The sequence below is a fragment of the Lonchura striata genome, chromosome Z, assembly GCF_050655825.1.
Source record: "Lonchura striata isolate lonStrDom1 chromosome Z, ASM5065582v1, whole genome shotgun sequence".
Taxonomy (NCBI): Eukaryota; Metazoa; Chordata; class Aves; order Passeriformes; family Estrildidae; genus Lonchura; species Lonchura striata.
In genome coordinates this window covers 16,782,727-16,800,383 of record NC_140740.1, presented here as the reverse complement: position 1 = coordinate 16,800,383, position 17,657 = coordinate 16,782,727, and the positions used below count along the sequence as shown (strand labels likewise).

The window sequence follows — 17,657 nt, the reverse complement described above, 5'->3', positions numbered from 1 at the left end:
ACAGTTCAGTTTTTCATTGTTTGGGACCACAGTCCCCCCCATTTTCCCCTGGGGCCGAGGGCTCAAGAACAGAGATCTTCTTCTCTTTCCTTTCCAGGACAGGGGGGTGCCACCACAAACCCTCTAACCTTTTCTGTGTTCACTCCACTTCTGTCTCTTCCCAGCTGAAGCAGATCTCTTGACTCACTGGCATCCTCCCAAAACACAGTCCCTCTTGAAGGAGAAGATTGGTTCAGGTTGTGGCTAACGCGGAAAAGTCCAGCCAAAAGCCACTCCTTGTCCCCCTCCCATCTAGAATTCCTCCTTCTAACATCCCAGGGTCCAAGGTGTCCCTCTTCCTCTCTTTCAAACCGAGGAGGGGAAAGGAAAATTCACAAAACTTTCATTTCTCAAGGAAGGGTTAAAAGTCCGAACTCCCAGGATGGCTCGATGCCCGGACATCCAGCAACTCCCACGCAACTGGGCATCTTGCAGCTCCCCCCCACCCCGCTCCTCCTTCCTCGTGGTGGAATTGCTGACAGAACTGCCGATGTCTCTTTCTCTCTCTCTCTCGGGAGAGAAACTCTGGGGGGGGGGGGGGGGAGGGCAGGGGGAATGGAGACATCCCAGATTTCTCCACCCTTCCATCTACAGGGGCCAGCCCGGTTCCAGTCCCTCCACCCCTGGGCCCACCTCAGTCAGGCCATGGGCCTCCCCCTCCCCACCCAGCCACGGCCGGGCAGGGGAGAGTCCTGCACTGCACGCTGACCGGAACCAAAGAGAGCCAGTTCTCCTGGGAATTCTGATTTTAACCCCTCTGTGTTCTCAGAGGCGTGTCCACCTTCAATTGGTCAATATCTAAATTGACCTCTTCCTTCCGGAAAAAGTTCTCTTTCCGTGTCAAACCACGACACCCAGCCTGAGAAGGGATATTGGACCAGATGACCCACAATGGTCACTTTTAACCTGAACTGTTCATGTGATTCTCTCATCCCGTGATTCTGTGATGATGCTGAGTTTTATATTCACACCATCCTAGAATTTGTTTTCCTGATTTTTTGCTGCAAGATTCCCATACCAGTTTTCTTGTGACTTACAAAAGACAAAACAAACTTTCTCCACACTACATAATGGCAGGTATAGCCTATGTTACTTGCATTTGTTCAGTGCAGAAATTGCCTGGAGGAAGTATTGTTTCCTGATGTAAATGTATCCGCTGCAAAACAACATGGGAACTGGATGTACCATTGTTGTGCAATTGACTGTTCTGCCTTAGAATAGAATCCTTTCTGCACTTCTGTATTTGTTCTGTATTACTGAATGGAAATATAAAGTCATAAGTATTCTTGAACTTGTTTATTCATTTAATGGAAAATGAAGGGATATGTGCCTTCATATACCTCCTGAAAGAGATGTCTCAGCTTTTTAAAACAGTGTTGTATGTAATTACCTCCATGGACAGTTCATGTGAGGCAGGACAATCCTTCTGCCCTATTCTGTCACAGCTTGTAAGGACTGCAGATTTTTCTTTGATCAAATATTTGCATGTAACCTGTAATTTCTGTAGTGTTTCATCCACTACAGATTTACCATGATATGAATTCTTTGCAGAGCTGTTTGCTACCTCTATTGAATGAGCTACAGTTTGCAGTTTATCTGAACATCTTTGCTCTGCAAAAATGTTTCCCAAATTATACTCCATTAGATTTATCTATCTGAATATTACTACACATCTATGCATTTATCCAGGAAAATGAAAATCAGTACTTAATCTATACTTAGTTATTTTAAATAAGACATGTAAGACAGAGAGCACTGTTTTTTTGATGAAATAGAAGACATGGAATTGTAAATTTCCTTTGATGAGTTTGGAGTTTGCTTTTTTTGTATAAATATATGTTTAAATCTAGCTTTTTGAACAAGCACTACATTTTGTCATGTTTGGAGTGAGAGAATATATGGACTATTTTGGTGTGAAAAGTACCTATAGGTCAAATAATATGATTCAGCAATGCTGATTTAAAAGCAGAAATCAAAAGACTGATTCTCAAGCAGTTACAGTAGCAGTTATTATCTCTAAAAAACACATTCGTGTTGGACACAAATTTTCCCCTGAATTTTCCCATTCACTATTTCAGATGGTCTACTATTTTTTAAAATTTCTTTTAGATAGCCACAGAACAGCAAACATGTACCACTGGCATCAGTTGAAACATCATGACAGCAGACTTGTGGCAGTACCACAAATTCCCAGTTGAACTGAAACTATTACCAACCTTAATTCTGTCAACTTTTATGGGATCGAGTAGGAAGGATTTATTCTTTCCTAAGGCAATTACTCACACAGATGGTGGGAATTATCTTATGTTGTTCTGACCCCTACTGGAGAGAATAACAAAGTCACATGCAATTTTATGGGTGTTTTTTTATAAGGCAAGTAGAAGAGAAAGAGAAAAAAGCACTTTTTACATCAGTGTAAGCTTTAAAACAACTTCTTATTATGCATACAGTTAATAGATTAATACATATCTGATGGCCCATAACAGTGTGAAGCTAATGTTTAGGTACTCATATGCTTAGATGCTCACTTATTAGTAGCTCCTAGTTCAATTTAGAGCAGCTGTGCAGTGGGAGCCTCACAAATGCATAAAAATTCTAAGCAACATCAAAATGTTCACATGTAGTTCAGAACATGATGGAGCCAGTAAATTTCACAACATAAAATGTTTGAAATAAAGAAGTGGCTAGGCAGATGACTTTTTTTAAAAAAGTTACATTCAACTTAAATTCAGAAATTAATAAATTGAGAACACCAGGTGATTTTCTGCAGTGAATGAATGTGAATGATGGATTATGATCTCTTTATCTTTATTTTTAAGTGATAGAGTGGATAGGGTAGAAGCTAAACTAAAAGTCCACAGTTATCAAGGAAGAAAGGCAAAGAGTAAGATTTCAGGAGAGAGAGAAAGACAAGAATTGAGGGACAGTTTCATCAAATTCATATACTGAGAAGAAAAAATGTCTTATTTGTCATATTTTTCTTTATTCAGTTAAAACTGGGTAACTACTGAGACAAACTATTTCCTAGTTCAAGCACTCTGGAATAGAAAAGTACATAAAGCATTTTACCAGCCAAATTTAATTAGGGTGAGAGGCACCTTCAAATAAAGTGACAAGGTAAAAGTGGGATTCAAAGAGTTAATGAGTGCCTTTTAGAAAGGAGTAGAGTCCTGTCAGGGATACAATATAAACTTTAAAAGTAAATATAGCCAGCTTAGGTCCACTCAATAAAGGCCTAAAAAACCATACATACAACTAGTAACATTCAGCAAAATTTCATATGGAACTGAGTACAAAATAATGACATAAACCCATATATTAAGTAAGCAATTATCATTTTAGCCTCTGACTTGATTAAAAGCAAAAATACTGTGACTTCTCTCATCTGTACGTCAGAACAGGAATGAAATGATGGAGCCCATGTGTAAAAGAAGTCCTACAGTCAGAAAAAGACTGCCTGGCTGGTCTGCACTTTCAACAGCACTGGTTAAACACAGAACCTCTCCTCCTGCCTCAGGCATGGCATGACCAGCACATCCCAGCATATTACCTCTAGTGTAATACACATGCCTAGCACACAGGGATTGCCAGTTTCACAGAAAGAGCATGCATATGTTTCATGAACTGAGAGGATATGCAGACGTGCTGTGCCTTTTCTGTCACAGATATGGGGCATAAAGGAACAGCAGCTGCAGGTCTGGAAAAGGGTGACAAGCCTCTCAAGCAAGCAGATAGTGTGGCAATTAAAAAAAAATAAAAAAGAACCTGCTTCTGCTATGTCAGATTGAGTAATGGAACATAGCTGGACGGGCTTGTCACCAGGGAAGTGAAGCTACAGCCACCACCACAGTGCTGCGCAGAAAAGGGAAAATCACTTTCCTCTCTCATCAGTTTCTGTCTGCTCTTCAGTGATCCTGCTGCAGCCTTCCACGGAAGGATTACTAAAAGCCTGGCTCACAAGCCGGAGATCAAGCCAAGGTTAGAGGCAGCTCCTTACTGACAATGGTATGTTTGTCTCTCTGCTGAAAGAACATGCAGGAGACAGCCAGAGATTTAAGTCCTCCTTGATTTGAGGAGACATTTAGAAGATGAGGGCCTACCGCCGGCCGGGGGCTATGTACAAGTCACGAACAGGACGGGACTGCTGTGGAACACATCTCAAGCTGTTTATTTTGTAGCATCAGTCTCATTACATGGTTATGACAACAGGAAGATGCCAGCAGCTCACATCCCAGGTAGCAGACCAAGAACTTAATGTTACAACTTACTTAATGTTACAACTTTTTGACCAATCACACAAAGCAAAAGCATATTGACAGTAGTTCTATCCAATCACTATAAGCACAAGTACCTTTGGTTAAAATAATGCTTGTTTATTTCAAATACAATACCTGTTTGTAAGCCTTAAGATACAATACACAGAGCTCCATCATTAAGCTTAGAACTTCCTAATATCTCACCAGATATATTTTTCTGCAACTTAGGGAATTATTCTACCCAAGCATTAATACACAGACCATTGTTGTATTTATCCTTTCTTTCTACTTCTTGTATAATTTTTCTGCTGACAAATTTTATAGCTGTTGTTTAGCTCTAATCACCATCCTGCTGTCTCTGAGGCCTGCCTTTTGCTATGTGCCCAAAACCCTCTGATTTTAAGGAATCCCACAAGGGCCCACAGCTTGATGACCAGGATTCCCAGTGTCTTCAGCATCCTGATGGATGGGAGGGAATGGCTGGGGTAGAGAGGAAGACGCCTGAAGATTTTTGCTTTCTATAAATGTTTCATCTATTTGTACCTTTGTTGATTTTTTCTTTATATACAGCTGTATAATTTTTAACACTTTTGTGCACTTTAGAGGTTCCTCTTTCTCACATATTTTGCCGTCTTGAAAATCTGTTTAGTCTTATTTTCAAGAAAAGAATTTCTAACAAGCACACCCAGTTTTGCACCAGCACTTAGGAGACATAACAAAATATGGCCTTATGTTACTACCCCTTGGAGTCTTTCCAATAGGGCACGTCCAAGTGTAGGTTGCCAGGACAACCAGTCTTCTATTGGATGTACCTGCTAGATATACTAATTAATTGAACTCATTAAAAGAGTGTAAATCCAATACTGTGCATGGACATACAGCTATGTTTTGTGCACATGAAAGCTTTCATTAAAGAACTGCTCATTATACTACTTCAATATTGTTTGGAAAGCTTTTCTTTTGATTCCAGGCAACAGGAAGCTGCCTGGACAATATGCCTTAATCACAGGTTTTTGATTGGCCCTAGGAGGCAATACTGAAGTAGAATAGGAGACCAGATTTTAACACATAACATGCTTTGGGACTTAGGACATTAGCTCTAGATAGATGGATGATAGATGATAGATAGATAGATAGATAGATAGATAGATAGATAGATAGATAGATCGAGAGATCGAGAGATAGATAGATTTACACCTAGTCTTGTTTGGTGATGAAAGCAGCATCATGTTATACAGCCAGATGGTGGGCACCAAAATTCTCTGAAAGCTGTTATTTATAGTAAATTGTCAGCCTGCCCTGGAGTGTCTCACTTCCAATACATATTGTGCCACTTTCCTCTGTTTCTGGAAACAGAATATTTGCTTTCCACTGTGCAGCAAAGTTCATTTGAGGATAGGAAGCACCAAGTGCCAAGAAGCTTATTCTGGTAGATAATATTAGAGAGCATAGTTTACAAACTAAGAATTCCCATCTGCATGAAGCACACAAGAGCAGCAGTGGCACAGGAGAACTGTCAGTCTGTTTTTACATGGTAGTACTTAGGTTGGTATTGACAGTAAGAAACTGCTTTTTAAAAAATAATCAAAACAGACACTTCTCTATTTTTAATCTAGTCACAGCTGGAACACAGTTTATTTGTGGACCTTCAGCATCATTGTTCCATGTGGTCATCAGAGATACTGGAAGGTGCCAGAATGTGGCAATACACTGGCAACCAGAACACACCTTTAAAATTGTATAAGAGATTCTAGAGTCTCTCAGTCCTAGGTAGGTATTTACACATTAAGGACTTTAAAAACACAGTTGCATGCCTCAAAACACTGTCAAGGCCACTGAAGGAATATGCCATAAGATAGACCACCGCAACAGGAACCTGAGACAAAAATATATGACAAGTACTAATTCCAGGCCCAGGGAGGTGAGATCTGCTTATCACATTATGGCTGACATATCTGGACAAAAATTCCCAGTGTGGCAAACTGTGGGAAAGGAAGCAACTGCTCATACCACACCAAGTTATGAGAACAGCATCTGCTACTGCCACATGGATACTCGAAACTTGGAATGTAAAAGGTGAAAAATCCCCAGTAGAACAGTTCTTTGATCCCACCACTGAGAAGCCCAGGGTTAAGAAGAACCAGTGGGATGCCCCTGGATCTGTGGGTGCTGACTATCTTTAGCTTGATCTCTCTGTCTTTCTCTCTCTCTCCCCACTTCCATCCCCACCACCTCTCTTCTATAAATTTTTATGTTTCTACCTCACATTTAGAGTTAGCTAAAATTCATATCCTCAGTTTATTCTGTGATTCTGTGATATTATTTATTTTAACATACAGTCTTGTTTGCACTTTAATTCAGGCAGAGGCATTTCTCACTAATCAGACCATAACAATCAGCTCATCAGACTTAACAGCTTTTGGAGGAAATATATTTAGTGTATTAAATATGGGTCCTTGCAGACTTTATAAAATTATCTTTTATCCAAAATATCTGGACCTGTGGCTCTATCTGCAGAGCAGTTCTTAGGTGATTTAATTGAAAAAGGTTTTGAAATATCACATTTACTTTCAGTTAGCATGAAATTAATCCCATGTTAATTTCAAGGAAATATTGCAACATATTTTCTTACTTTAAGGATCAGATTGTTACTTTACTTTACATAAGTGATGGCTTAGATTGATATCTTCTTTGTAGAGATTATTTGTGCTTTGTGCAAGAACTGGCCTTCATACACTGAGAGCTTATGAAATTATTTTAGAATATTTTGTTTCCTTTAATTATTATTGCATATCATTTTTTATCTTTCTTCTACTAATTTTTCCAGATCTTAAAAATTATTTTTATTTATTTATGTTTAAAAATCCAAGAGTTATTCCCTATCAGCGATGCAACCTAATTGTCCCAATCTTATATTAGCTACTTCTCTCTCTTTTAGCTAGCTCATTGCATGAAAATAATTTTTACCTTGTGAATCAATCACTTGAGATAACTACATGTAACATTTTATAGTCAGAATGTTCAATACTTTAAAATTATAATTTTGATGGGTAAAATTGTTATTGATTTAAAACTATTGACTCTGAGAATTATGGAAATTAAATATTTCCACTAAAACTGTTATAATATAACTGATGCAATATTTTGAAACAACTGGTTATAACTATTATTGACAGCAAATTACAAAATGGATTTTTTTCTTATCTATTTCCAAGAAAGAGACAGAAAAAATGTTCTTGATCTATTTTTTTTTATTAAGTTCTTCACAATGGATTAAGAATGTGAAATATAAAAGTTGTGGAAATATTAACAGATTTGGGGAGCTGGTAAGGACACAGAAAAAGGAGTCAAGTAATGAGCATTATTTACTGAACATATTAGTTGTGTATGACATCAATGTACACATATAAGAATGGATCAAAGTGGAAAATCTACAAGTATTGGTAATTCTCTTTGCTTTTGCAATTTCCAAACTAAATCACCGATAGTTTTTAAAATTTACATACCTGTGTATTAAGAGCAGAGAGTATTATATGAAAATGCATCAAACATTTCAACAAAAAGTCAATGACCAAACCAAGCCTCAAAGTGTGCAATACTATTCTTCATTATTATATTGCTAACATTCCAACAGATGTGATTCATAACTTCCGATGACTATTCATTGTAACTGTGATATTACATCTCAAAAGTAAGCAACATACTCTGATGTCATATATTAACTTCTTTATTTTAATTTTCATGCTAAGCAGAATAAAATAATAAGACCTTTGAAGTGCAGATCAGTACAGTCAGCTGTTCCCCAGACAGGGAACATTATATTTATTCTTACCTTGAATTATCCTTAATGCCAAATATCTTCCAGCTTTTTACACTATTATAAAACCTTCAATATAATGTAAGTACAAGCAAAAACAGAGAATGTTTACACCCAAATATGATACTGGTAGTGTTTTGCATCCTAAAATTAGCAGCACTTCCATGTTGTACTGAAATAAAAGCGTCACAAAATAGAGTGATGAAATAAGTTTACTTTTAAGTACCAAAGAATAAAAATAAATATCTCATTTTCAATCACAGAACAACATCTAGCTTTGCTATTGTTATTCATATTGGCTATTACATGCTCATCTCTCCATATACATGTATTTTATGAGAACACTTTGACCATTGAAAATCAGTACAGCATACAGAAAGCTTCTCAGAACAACTTCAGCTGGTGAATTCCTTGCTGTATCTCACTTTTGTTCACAACATGAAGCAATCACACAGAATGAAATACTAAAACCACTAACAATGAGAAAGCCTTTAACATCCCCAGAAAATTTTCACTCTTTACAGAAAAAGGAATCCTTATTAAGGTCTGTATATGTGATCTAAACATCCCTCTATATTTTTGGGAACCAGACTGCATTAAAAGTACTTTAAACTCTAATTTACTCCAACACTTCTTGAAAAACTCCCCAAATTATAACATATCTTTAAACTTTCTTCACCTGTTCTATAAATAATCATTTATTTTCTGATGAATACCCAGAGATTTCTTATTACGAAATGCCAATAAACAATGAAATAAAATCTCTGTGTAAATCAATATTTCAGGATAGATAAAGCCCAGCTTATAGGAAAAAGTTTTTCTTAAAAGCATGAAAACATTGCCGTACTAGGTACCCTGCTTAGCTTCAGTAAGAAAACTGGCAAGTGAAAGTGGTAGTGTTATAGAAGTTAAATTTTCTTCATAGTTACAGGTTTCCTTTTCCTTTTTAACACTTTTACAGAGACTTTAGATGGAATCATGCAGATTTCCCTAGTTTTAGTCCTAGTTTCCCCATATACAATCTGAAATATTTGGCTAAACATATTTGAACTTCAGAGGACAAGATATATGCAGGGTTTAATCGATTCTCATAAACTATACAAAGCTGTGTTTTCGGTGAAATGTTCTTCTAAGAAAAAGGAAAATACATTAGGGATAATATTTCAAGCTTTTAAGAAAAGTCAGGTGAATACAAATTGTTTTTTAATTCTAACAAGTATCCCCAAGTAAAATCTGTAATTTTAGCAATTTATTGATACAGGCAACATATTTTCACAATGCCTTCAAATGCAAGACATATGCCATGTTTTCTTCTGAAGCTCCCATGCTGCAGAAAACTGAAGCACATGGGTTACTTCTAAGCACGTGAAGATTTACAACATAGCAGGTTCTGCTCTTCTGTGTTTGGGTTTCAGACCATGTTCTAGCCTTCAGTATCTTACTACACTATTTTTAAGACTTCTCATCTGTACATGGGAGGACCCCTGGGCATTCCTGGCTGTATCCCTGGGCGGTATGGATTTCCAGGTAGATAGCCTGGCACTCCAGGCTTTCTGGGCCCTGGTGGCCTTGTCACAGCTATGGATGGTGGAGGAAGGTTTCCTCCTCGGCTCTGTGGAGGGTAGTGGCCATTCAGGACAGGGCCAGGATGCTGGAGTGTCTGAGAGGAGCTGGCTTCTTGTGTCTGGCCTGTCGTCTTTGATCCATTGCCATCCTGTCCTTTCTTGCTATCTGAAATGTGTTTGGAGGACAGAATTAACAAATGATCATGCAAGTCTGAAGCACCCTGAAATCCAGAGCTGCCTGACTATCCTAGAGTGCAGTTGAAAGCCTGGGTCTCCCCTGCCCAAACCTAGGGTAATACACCTTCATGACCTTCGTGCTCTATTTTCCACCTATTTTCTTCTGCAAGGTTCCCATGGGGGTATGCAAGAAATTTTTCAAGATGCACTTAGGTATTGTCTATCAATGGTGATGAAGGCAGTGATGAAGACATGGCTCTTCCAAAGATATTCATGTTTCACCTGGGTTTTCCTCCTAGGCTTGAGGCAGTTTAGTGGCTGTAGGGCATATGTGCATGATAAGGGAAAAGAGACAGACAGCAAAATCCCTTAGGACAGACTGACACCCACCTGCACCAGCCAGGCATTCTGATAAGAGTTGCTTACTGTGTTCTTACTACGCCTTCTCCAGGTGAACCTGGCACAGGTGGCAAATGCCTTCCTGCGTAGTTCTGGGTCAATAAAATGCAACAGAAGGGTAGAAGATGTAGATTTTGACTGGTGTATGATAGATAAGAAGGATCACTGACACTTAGACTAGGCTTTAATTGCCTTTTTTCAACAGAGCTGTGACTTTCAGTTCATTATAGTTCAGCTTTACTTTAGTGTTGCCAGGAATGGAATAATGTTGCAATATTTCTTAAATAAGCCAAAGAAGGAAATAGGCTAATACTTGTGATTCAGCATTGTGAAGGAGATTAGAGCAGAGGAAGCAATCAAGGCAGTAAGGAAGTCTAGGATCACACATACATGAGTCACCCATCATGAGACATTCAAACCAATTCTTACCTTTGTTTGGAGTGGATTCATCTTGCTTGTCTCCTTTAGGTTTTGCTGGTGGAGGTTCTGTCTCAAATGGATTTTCCTCTTGTTCATTTGATTTTTGTGCCTTTTGTTTATTTCTTCTTTTATTTTCTTCTGCTTGCTAATGACAGGGAGAGAGAGATGGCATTTCTTAGACCCAAACAGTCTCTCTAATATTTAGTAAAACACAAAAAATTGTTAATTCTCTATTCTTACACTTTGTAACTTCTTTTTAAGTTCCAAGTTAGCTTCCTTGTAGGATTTGGATGTTGCGTTGAGATAATAAATGCTCAGGCTAAATTTTAAAAACAATAGTTTCTTGTTAGACAAGGATTTAAATGTAAAGACTCAGAACATTCCTTTAGCAATCATTACAGTTGTGAAAATATAAGGTTTGTATCTTTTTCTCATTTATTGTGCTTAATATTGTACTAATATTTTGACAATGAATAATGTGCTTCCTTACATTATGAAGAAGGCACTGTCATTTCTGGGGGGAAAATGAAAGAAATTATTCTATCCATTAATATTCTACGTTGAATCCTATAGTATTTAAGAAAGATGTTCCATTAAATAGTGCTTAACTATGAAATTACATCTATAAAATAACTTATAAAAGTTAATTCTCATGACATACCATAAAAATGAGTAAATCATATTTATGAAAACTTCTGAAAAATATTGTAAGCAATCTGAAATACTGTCAAGAAAACAACCAAAATAATAGTCCCTTTTTTCCCCCAGTTATTACTTCCTTCTTCTGCTAAGAAAAAACATAAGAACATTTTCATTTTCTAGGGTATGGAATTACTATTCTGACAACTTTATGAAATTAATAGTTTTCACTATCCTGATTTAATAAAAAAATCTGCTATGAAGTCTTTAATTGACATAAGCAGTAAATAATTAATCAGCATAAGCTGTTTCCTCTGCATTGCCTGATTTTGCCTTGTATCTTTCCTCTTTTTTTCTTCTCTTTATTTTTAAATACCTGTCCTTAACCTTTGTAGCTGAGGGTTAAAATAGAATCTGGACTTAAGAGAACCATGGCAAAATTTCATCTCAATCTTTCATATTGCTCATATAAAATCTTTTGTAATTTCTGTTGTTTTCCATAATGTATACATTTACTTGCAGTTCTGCAATGCAAAATTAAATCCCAGTGTATCTTTGTATTAAATTAAATTTTAGTTCAGCAGTATACTAATACCCAATATAATAACCCAATCAAGCAGGTTACAATACCTTGATAAAATAGGACCCAATACAATCTCTAAGAGCAAATATTCCAGGGCTATTTTTCTTTACCAATTACTGAGTTACTCACAAAAATCTCTACTAGCCTTATTTCACAAAACCTCCAAAACCCTATCTCACACTCCTGTCTCAATAATATAGAGTCTTTATCAGTTAAAGGCAATGAAGATCATATTCACTGAAAGTTATTGAGTATAACTCTGCTACATGATGTTCATGTTTCTGTTGAACTTGCTAAGGACTCGTGCTGTTCTGCAAACTGGACAAGCTGATTGATGTCAAGACATTAAAAATTCCCTATGGCCTTTTATGCATTTTAATAGTTTTCTATCTTTTGTGGCAGGACCAACATTTTTTAAAAGTATAACTAGAGCAAAAAGAAAGCCATTGAACAGAAAGAGATATCAATTTTTCTGCAAGTGTGCATCAAGTATGTGCAAAGACTCATGAATTGTTCAAGTCTCTCATCACTGTCCAATTAGCACTGCATTTCTTAGATATTCAGGCAGTGATGATTCAGAATGAAATAAACTTATCAGACCTTAGATAGAGCAAGCATTGAGTTAATATTCTGTACGTACACCATCAGCAATATAAAGGGTAGGATAAGTCCAGGGTTAGAGGCATAACCAAATACCTTCCCAAACCAGGAAGGAAAGTCGTGCTCCAGAGTTTCTGATATGACTTCAAACATTCTAGTCTTCCCACTATTAAACAGAAAAGTTGACAATATCATGCACAAATATTACAGCAACTATGAATATATAAGTTAATCACATCATATCAAACCTGGAAAAAAAATAATATGGTATGTTAACATTATGTAAAACTTTACACTCTGAAGGGAATATTGTCTAAAGTAGTATTTATGTATTATAAGAGAGAAAAAGGACACCAAAATTCTTATTGTATGCTAAAAGATTTTGCCAGGTTACTACTACAAAGTATTCCTCAGTAAATCAATGTATGAGTTATAAACTCCTTATCACCAACCAACAAACAAATAATTATTTTTCTCTATGAAGACCTGGGGGAAAAAATTTCAAATCCTCTTTTTTACATTTGACAAGCAAATAGTTGTCTGCTTGCAATTGTTTTTTGTTCCGCCTAATTCTCCTTTCTCTTTGATGTGTACCAATGCTACACAAGTCAGGGTTGTGTTTCAGGATATTTTCATTGTTGTTGCAGCAATATAGTTACTTTCATAGAAAATTGTGTCAGCTTATTTATAAATGTATTTTCTCCCTAGACTATTTTCCTTCTAAAGTGTATCAATAGATGTTCTGAAAATCCCTTTCTGCCTATTTTGCCTTTTTCTGTGCCTCGTGACACAGAAGTTTGTCATTTTTAACCTGGACAAGACTGGAAAAATGGGTCTCTGTGTATCAATTCTAATTAGTAGTTTTACTTAATTGTAGGAATTGTCACCAAAATGCTGTGTGATTGTCCAGTCATTGAAGATTTCTGTTACTGCTTTTCAGTTCAGGTAAAGAACTTCTTTTTCTTAATTCAGTCTCAATGTTTACACTCCCTTTCAAGTCATATAAAAATTTTCAAGGTAGAATTCTTCAGACCTGTCCTTTCTCTCTATATGCCCTACCCACTCACAGTAGATGAGAAATTCCATCCTCTGCTCTCCTCATGCTCTTTCAGCATGCACAAAGCTTTTTCTACTGCACTATTGCTAACTCTGTTCTGTCTTCCCTACTCTTGGAAGGTCTCTGTTGAATTGTGTTGCTTTATTTATTTATTTATAAATAATATATATTTATTTACTAGTTATTCTACTGTAGCATTACCTATACCGAGTCTGAATGAACCTTCATCAGTTTCAAGTGCTGCCATCAAAAGTTACATTGAAGGTTTCACTTTTTGAGGAAGAACAACATATCTCTGCATGTGACAGAGAAAAAGTGGTAAGCATTATCCTTCTCATTTTGAAGAGTAATCTTACCATTTAGTTAATACCCAATTCAATAACTGCTGCTACTCAGATCTGACCTCTAATATTTCCCTCAATATTTTTTTGCTAAGACTCAAAACAAAGAAATCTTAATTTGTATCTCTTGTTTTGTTGTAATTTCTTCTTTAAATTCAAACAGTTTTCTGTGTCATCAGAATTTTTGTCATGTCATGTGATTCTCCCATTTAGGTACCTGTGACTATGGCAATGGCAATCTGTCATTTTGCCTTTTGCCAATTTAATATGGTGAGACTTCTGCTCCATTACAAAGTTCCATGGGGATCATATAGATGTCATTTTAGTCACAACAGTAATATATTATTTAAGTCTTTAATTGCAACCAGAGTGCCTCTTTTATGGTCCTTCCACTCTTGCTTTGTTAATATTTTGCTGAAAAACAAAGGCTAAAGACTTTTAAATTTTTTATTTCTTATCTTTTCTGTTGTCATGTGATACAACACATTATATTGTATCCCATGTTATGTGGCAGGTAATGATTAAAATTATACTAGTCTTTCCAGGTACTCTGTACAGGAGAAAGTGTAGCAAAGTCTAATCTTGAATACAAGATGTGTTTGCAGGGTAGGCTTAGGTGTTTAGAAAAAGTCCATGATTATGGAGGCTTTGAAGAATTTAAAAACAAATTCAGCTTCACAATGGTAGTACAGACACATGAAAAGCTGTGAGCTGGAAAGAACTGAGGCATCCAAAGACTGAATCACAGTACATTTATCACCCTCACGAATTCTGATCTGCCCTTTGTACAGGGCATATATTTCCTAACAGCCATCTCTTTTAAACACAACAGGCCACTGCTCTACTCCATCAGAATAATTTTTCTTCAGTGCAGCAGTTATAATATTTTTTTTCATTGAAATTGACAAAAAGTTTTTCTGTTCTAGAACTCATATAAAACTTTTTAAAGAATTAGTCAGTTTTCAAGGATTCCCACTTCAGGAATTATCCACAATGAGAAATACATCACAATTAAACACTCAGCATATCAAGTGCTGATGCTTATTATAGAGGCACTTTTTCATTACTGCATCATTCACTGTGATGTATGGAAGCAGTTCATTACAACAGTTGCAAAAGATGGAAGTAAAATGCAAAGAACCTGAAAGGACCACAGTCAAAAGATGGTGGAATGGAGACAATGGTGTACACAGCAGGCAGTGTGGAGAGAAAGAGGATGAAAAGCAGCATGGCCATGTAGAAGTTATTGGATCTGGAAGCCTTGAAGACCCGTTCTTGGGGGACATTGCAGCACATCACTGCCCAGCACTGCAGATACATCGATGTGTGGAGGCGGAACACATTGATTGCTGGGAGACATGGAGCATAAAAAGATCCCATCCTAGAAGAGAAGCAAACACATAAAATAACCAGTATATTATAGGATTTCCATATTTCCAGGTGTGCCACACATTCTGTCACTGTGTTTTCCACATTGTGCACTCAGAAATTCATATAGCCACTTTATGGGGTTTTTTTAACTGGTCTTTGCTCTTTTTTAAAAAGGGTTTAAGGTGTATGTAGACAATTATCTGTATGAACTTTTTGTTCCTAAGTCCTTTTTCTCTGCAAATCAAATGAGGATTTCATGAAATGTTATGCGCTCTTAAGTTTTCCAGGTAGCATTTTGCTTGTGTCATGTAAAGAATAGATAGCCATAAAACTAGGTATTACCAATTTCTACATCTGTGTATAAACAAAATAATTGCATTCATAATTTAGTATTTTTATTGATATACTAGCACTTTTTTTGGAAGGATATTTTTTCTTAATTGACATTTATTTTAAATACTGTTGCCAGGGTTATTTAGGCTTCATGCCAACAATCTGTTTATTGACTCTGTTAAATATGTTTTTTTCCTTATTATATATGGTTGCACGGTTATAACACTGAAAAGTTAGCACATTTTTATTTTTATCACACCTTGTTTCTTGTGTCATGCTGACTGAAGAGCAGCTAAGTTCATTTTCTTGGCCAGATGGTACAGAATACAAGAGATTGGGAACCTGCTTCTTCCTTAATCTTATCAACTCAGTGCAAAATCCTGATATACATGGTCTAATAATCTCAGTCCGTAACTAGTTTTGAATTGCTCCAACTAATTGCCGTGTACCAGACTTTGGTACATGCATCAAATTAAAGAAATAGGATCAAATTCTATCAAATTAAAGAAATTGGATATGATCAGGATTTTAGAAAAAGCCTTCCCAGATTCAGATAAATCCCACCATCCTGCAGATACAACATGTTTTGCCACACCTACCAGATCATGCCTTGGTTAAAAATCAGTCCCAGCACATTTCCACTAATATCAAACTCAGAATATGATGGCTGAAAGAAATTATACAGATGTTTTCATTAGGTTTCAACACAAAGGGTTTCAAATTGAGTTAGAGTAGATGAAAACTCTCACTTTGAAGAGTAGCAGCACATTGGCATCATGTTAAAAAGTCTCTTGCTGAAACCTATCAGTGAAAGATGAAATAAATTATATAATTCAAGGCTACAAGGTAGTCTTTAATATAGTTTGCAGCACTTTACTGAAAATCTTTCTAACATTTGTTCAGAGGCAGGTGCTAATTGAAAATTTATAATCATATTGGGTACTGGGTAAATCTTAAAACAACAATTCAGAAAATTTCCATTGGAGTCGCCACTGGTTGTCAAATTATTTTATCCTCCAGTATAGCACCAGCAGTGAAATTTAATGTGAGGAATGTGATTTAATTGATTTAATACCTAATTGAATTCTTGCACTATTTTTCTTTTTTTTTTTTTTGTCATATTTCAGCTATTGTAGTTTTCTTGAAGTTTTCCTTTTAACATTGATAGAGGTTGTCAATCATTTTCCTTTTTTTAACATGAATATCTTATTTATAACTTGAATGCTTGATTCTAATTTTTGTTTAAGATTCAGAACTTTAAGAACTTCATGGGGACTCATTATCTCTTTCTTTGCTGCAGAAAGCCCTGTATTATATATTTTATCTCCAGTGTGAAAGAAAAAATCTCACAAAAATCACTTAGCCTTTGATTTCTGAACTAATACTTTGACCCTTCATTCTGGTTTTTCAAATCTTTAATCACTTGCCCATCTCTTCTTTTACCTTAATTATTGATTTTTTTATTTATTAATATATCCAGTTGTTATATCCATTGAATACTGAATTTAAGCAACAATTGAAAGGAAACACATGTTAATTTGTGTTCATATGGACCAGATCAAAACTTTCTGCTAAGAAATTGGTGGCTTTAAAATTTTTATACCTGAATGTCAGTTTCAAAGATATTACTTACACATTTATAAATGTTTTTATATAATTATCCACCATAGCAGGTGTCTTGCATGATTTACCATAATGACGGACAAAAAGACCATGAGTAATGCATATATTCCAGTTAATAATTATATTGATAACTGATAGAGGGTAAGAGGGTTATGAGATACAAAAATAATGATTCCCTTATGGCTGAAACAAGACAAAAAGATTCTACTGAAGTCTTCAATTAAAGCCACAATTTTGACTTGTACTGTGCTGTGCTATTAGGATACTTGAAGCTCCTGCACTTTCTGTGTAATTTTGTGCCTATACACATATATTTATGTTTTCAGTGAATTGATATACTTATGTCACATGTATTTATGAGGTTGCTAAAATAAGGGGGAAAATTAAATTGATGACTAATATTACATTTGAAAAGCAGTTGATTAAAGAAATCTGTA

The 17,657-nt window shown here is 36.1% G+C and overlaps 1 protein-coding gene and 1 long non-coding RNA gene across 4 annotated transcripts in view; both read right to left on the bottom strand.

Moving 5' to 3' along the window:
* LOC146763667 (uncharacterized) overlaps positions 1-10,636 on the bottom strand; it is an 82,487-nt gene extending 71,851 nt beyond the window's left edge. For all 3 annotated transcript variants that reach the window (XR_014951243.1, XR_014951245.1, XR_014951244.1), the window contains exons 1-2: positions 673-10,636; positions 129-213 (exon numbers count right to left, since the gene is read on the bottom strand). This is a non-coding gene — a long non-coding RNA (uncharacterized LOC146763667). The remainder of the gene's footprint in view (positions 1-128; positions 214-672) is intronic.
* A 54-nt stretch (positions 10,637-10,690) lies between these two features.
* The window catches only part of TMC1 (transmembrane channel like 1), a 58,424-nt gene continuing 51,457 nt past the window's right edge, over positions 10,691-17,657 (bottom strand). The window contains exons 15-18 of the mRNA XM_085566576.1: positions 16,197-16,264; positions 15,035-15,274; positions 12,536-12,661; positions 10,691-10,992 (exon numbers count right to left, since the gene is read on the bottom strand). Coding sequence (XP_085422702.1) covers positions 10,896-10,992; positions 12,536-12,661; positions 15,035-15,274; positions 16,197-16,264 — 531 coding nt within the window. The 3' untranslated portion in view covers positions 10,691-10,895. The remainder of the gene's footprint in view (positions 10,993-12,535; positions 12,662-15,034; positions 15,275-16,196; positions 16,265-17,657) is intronic.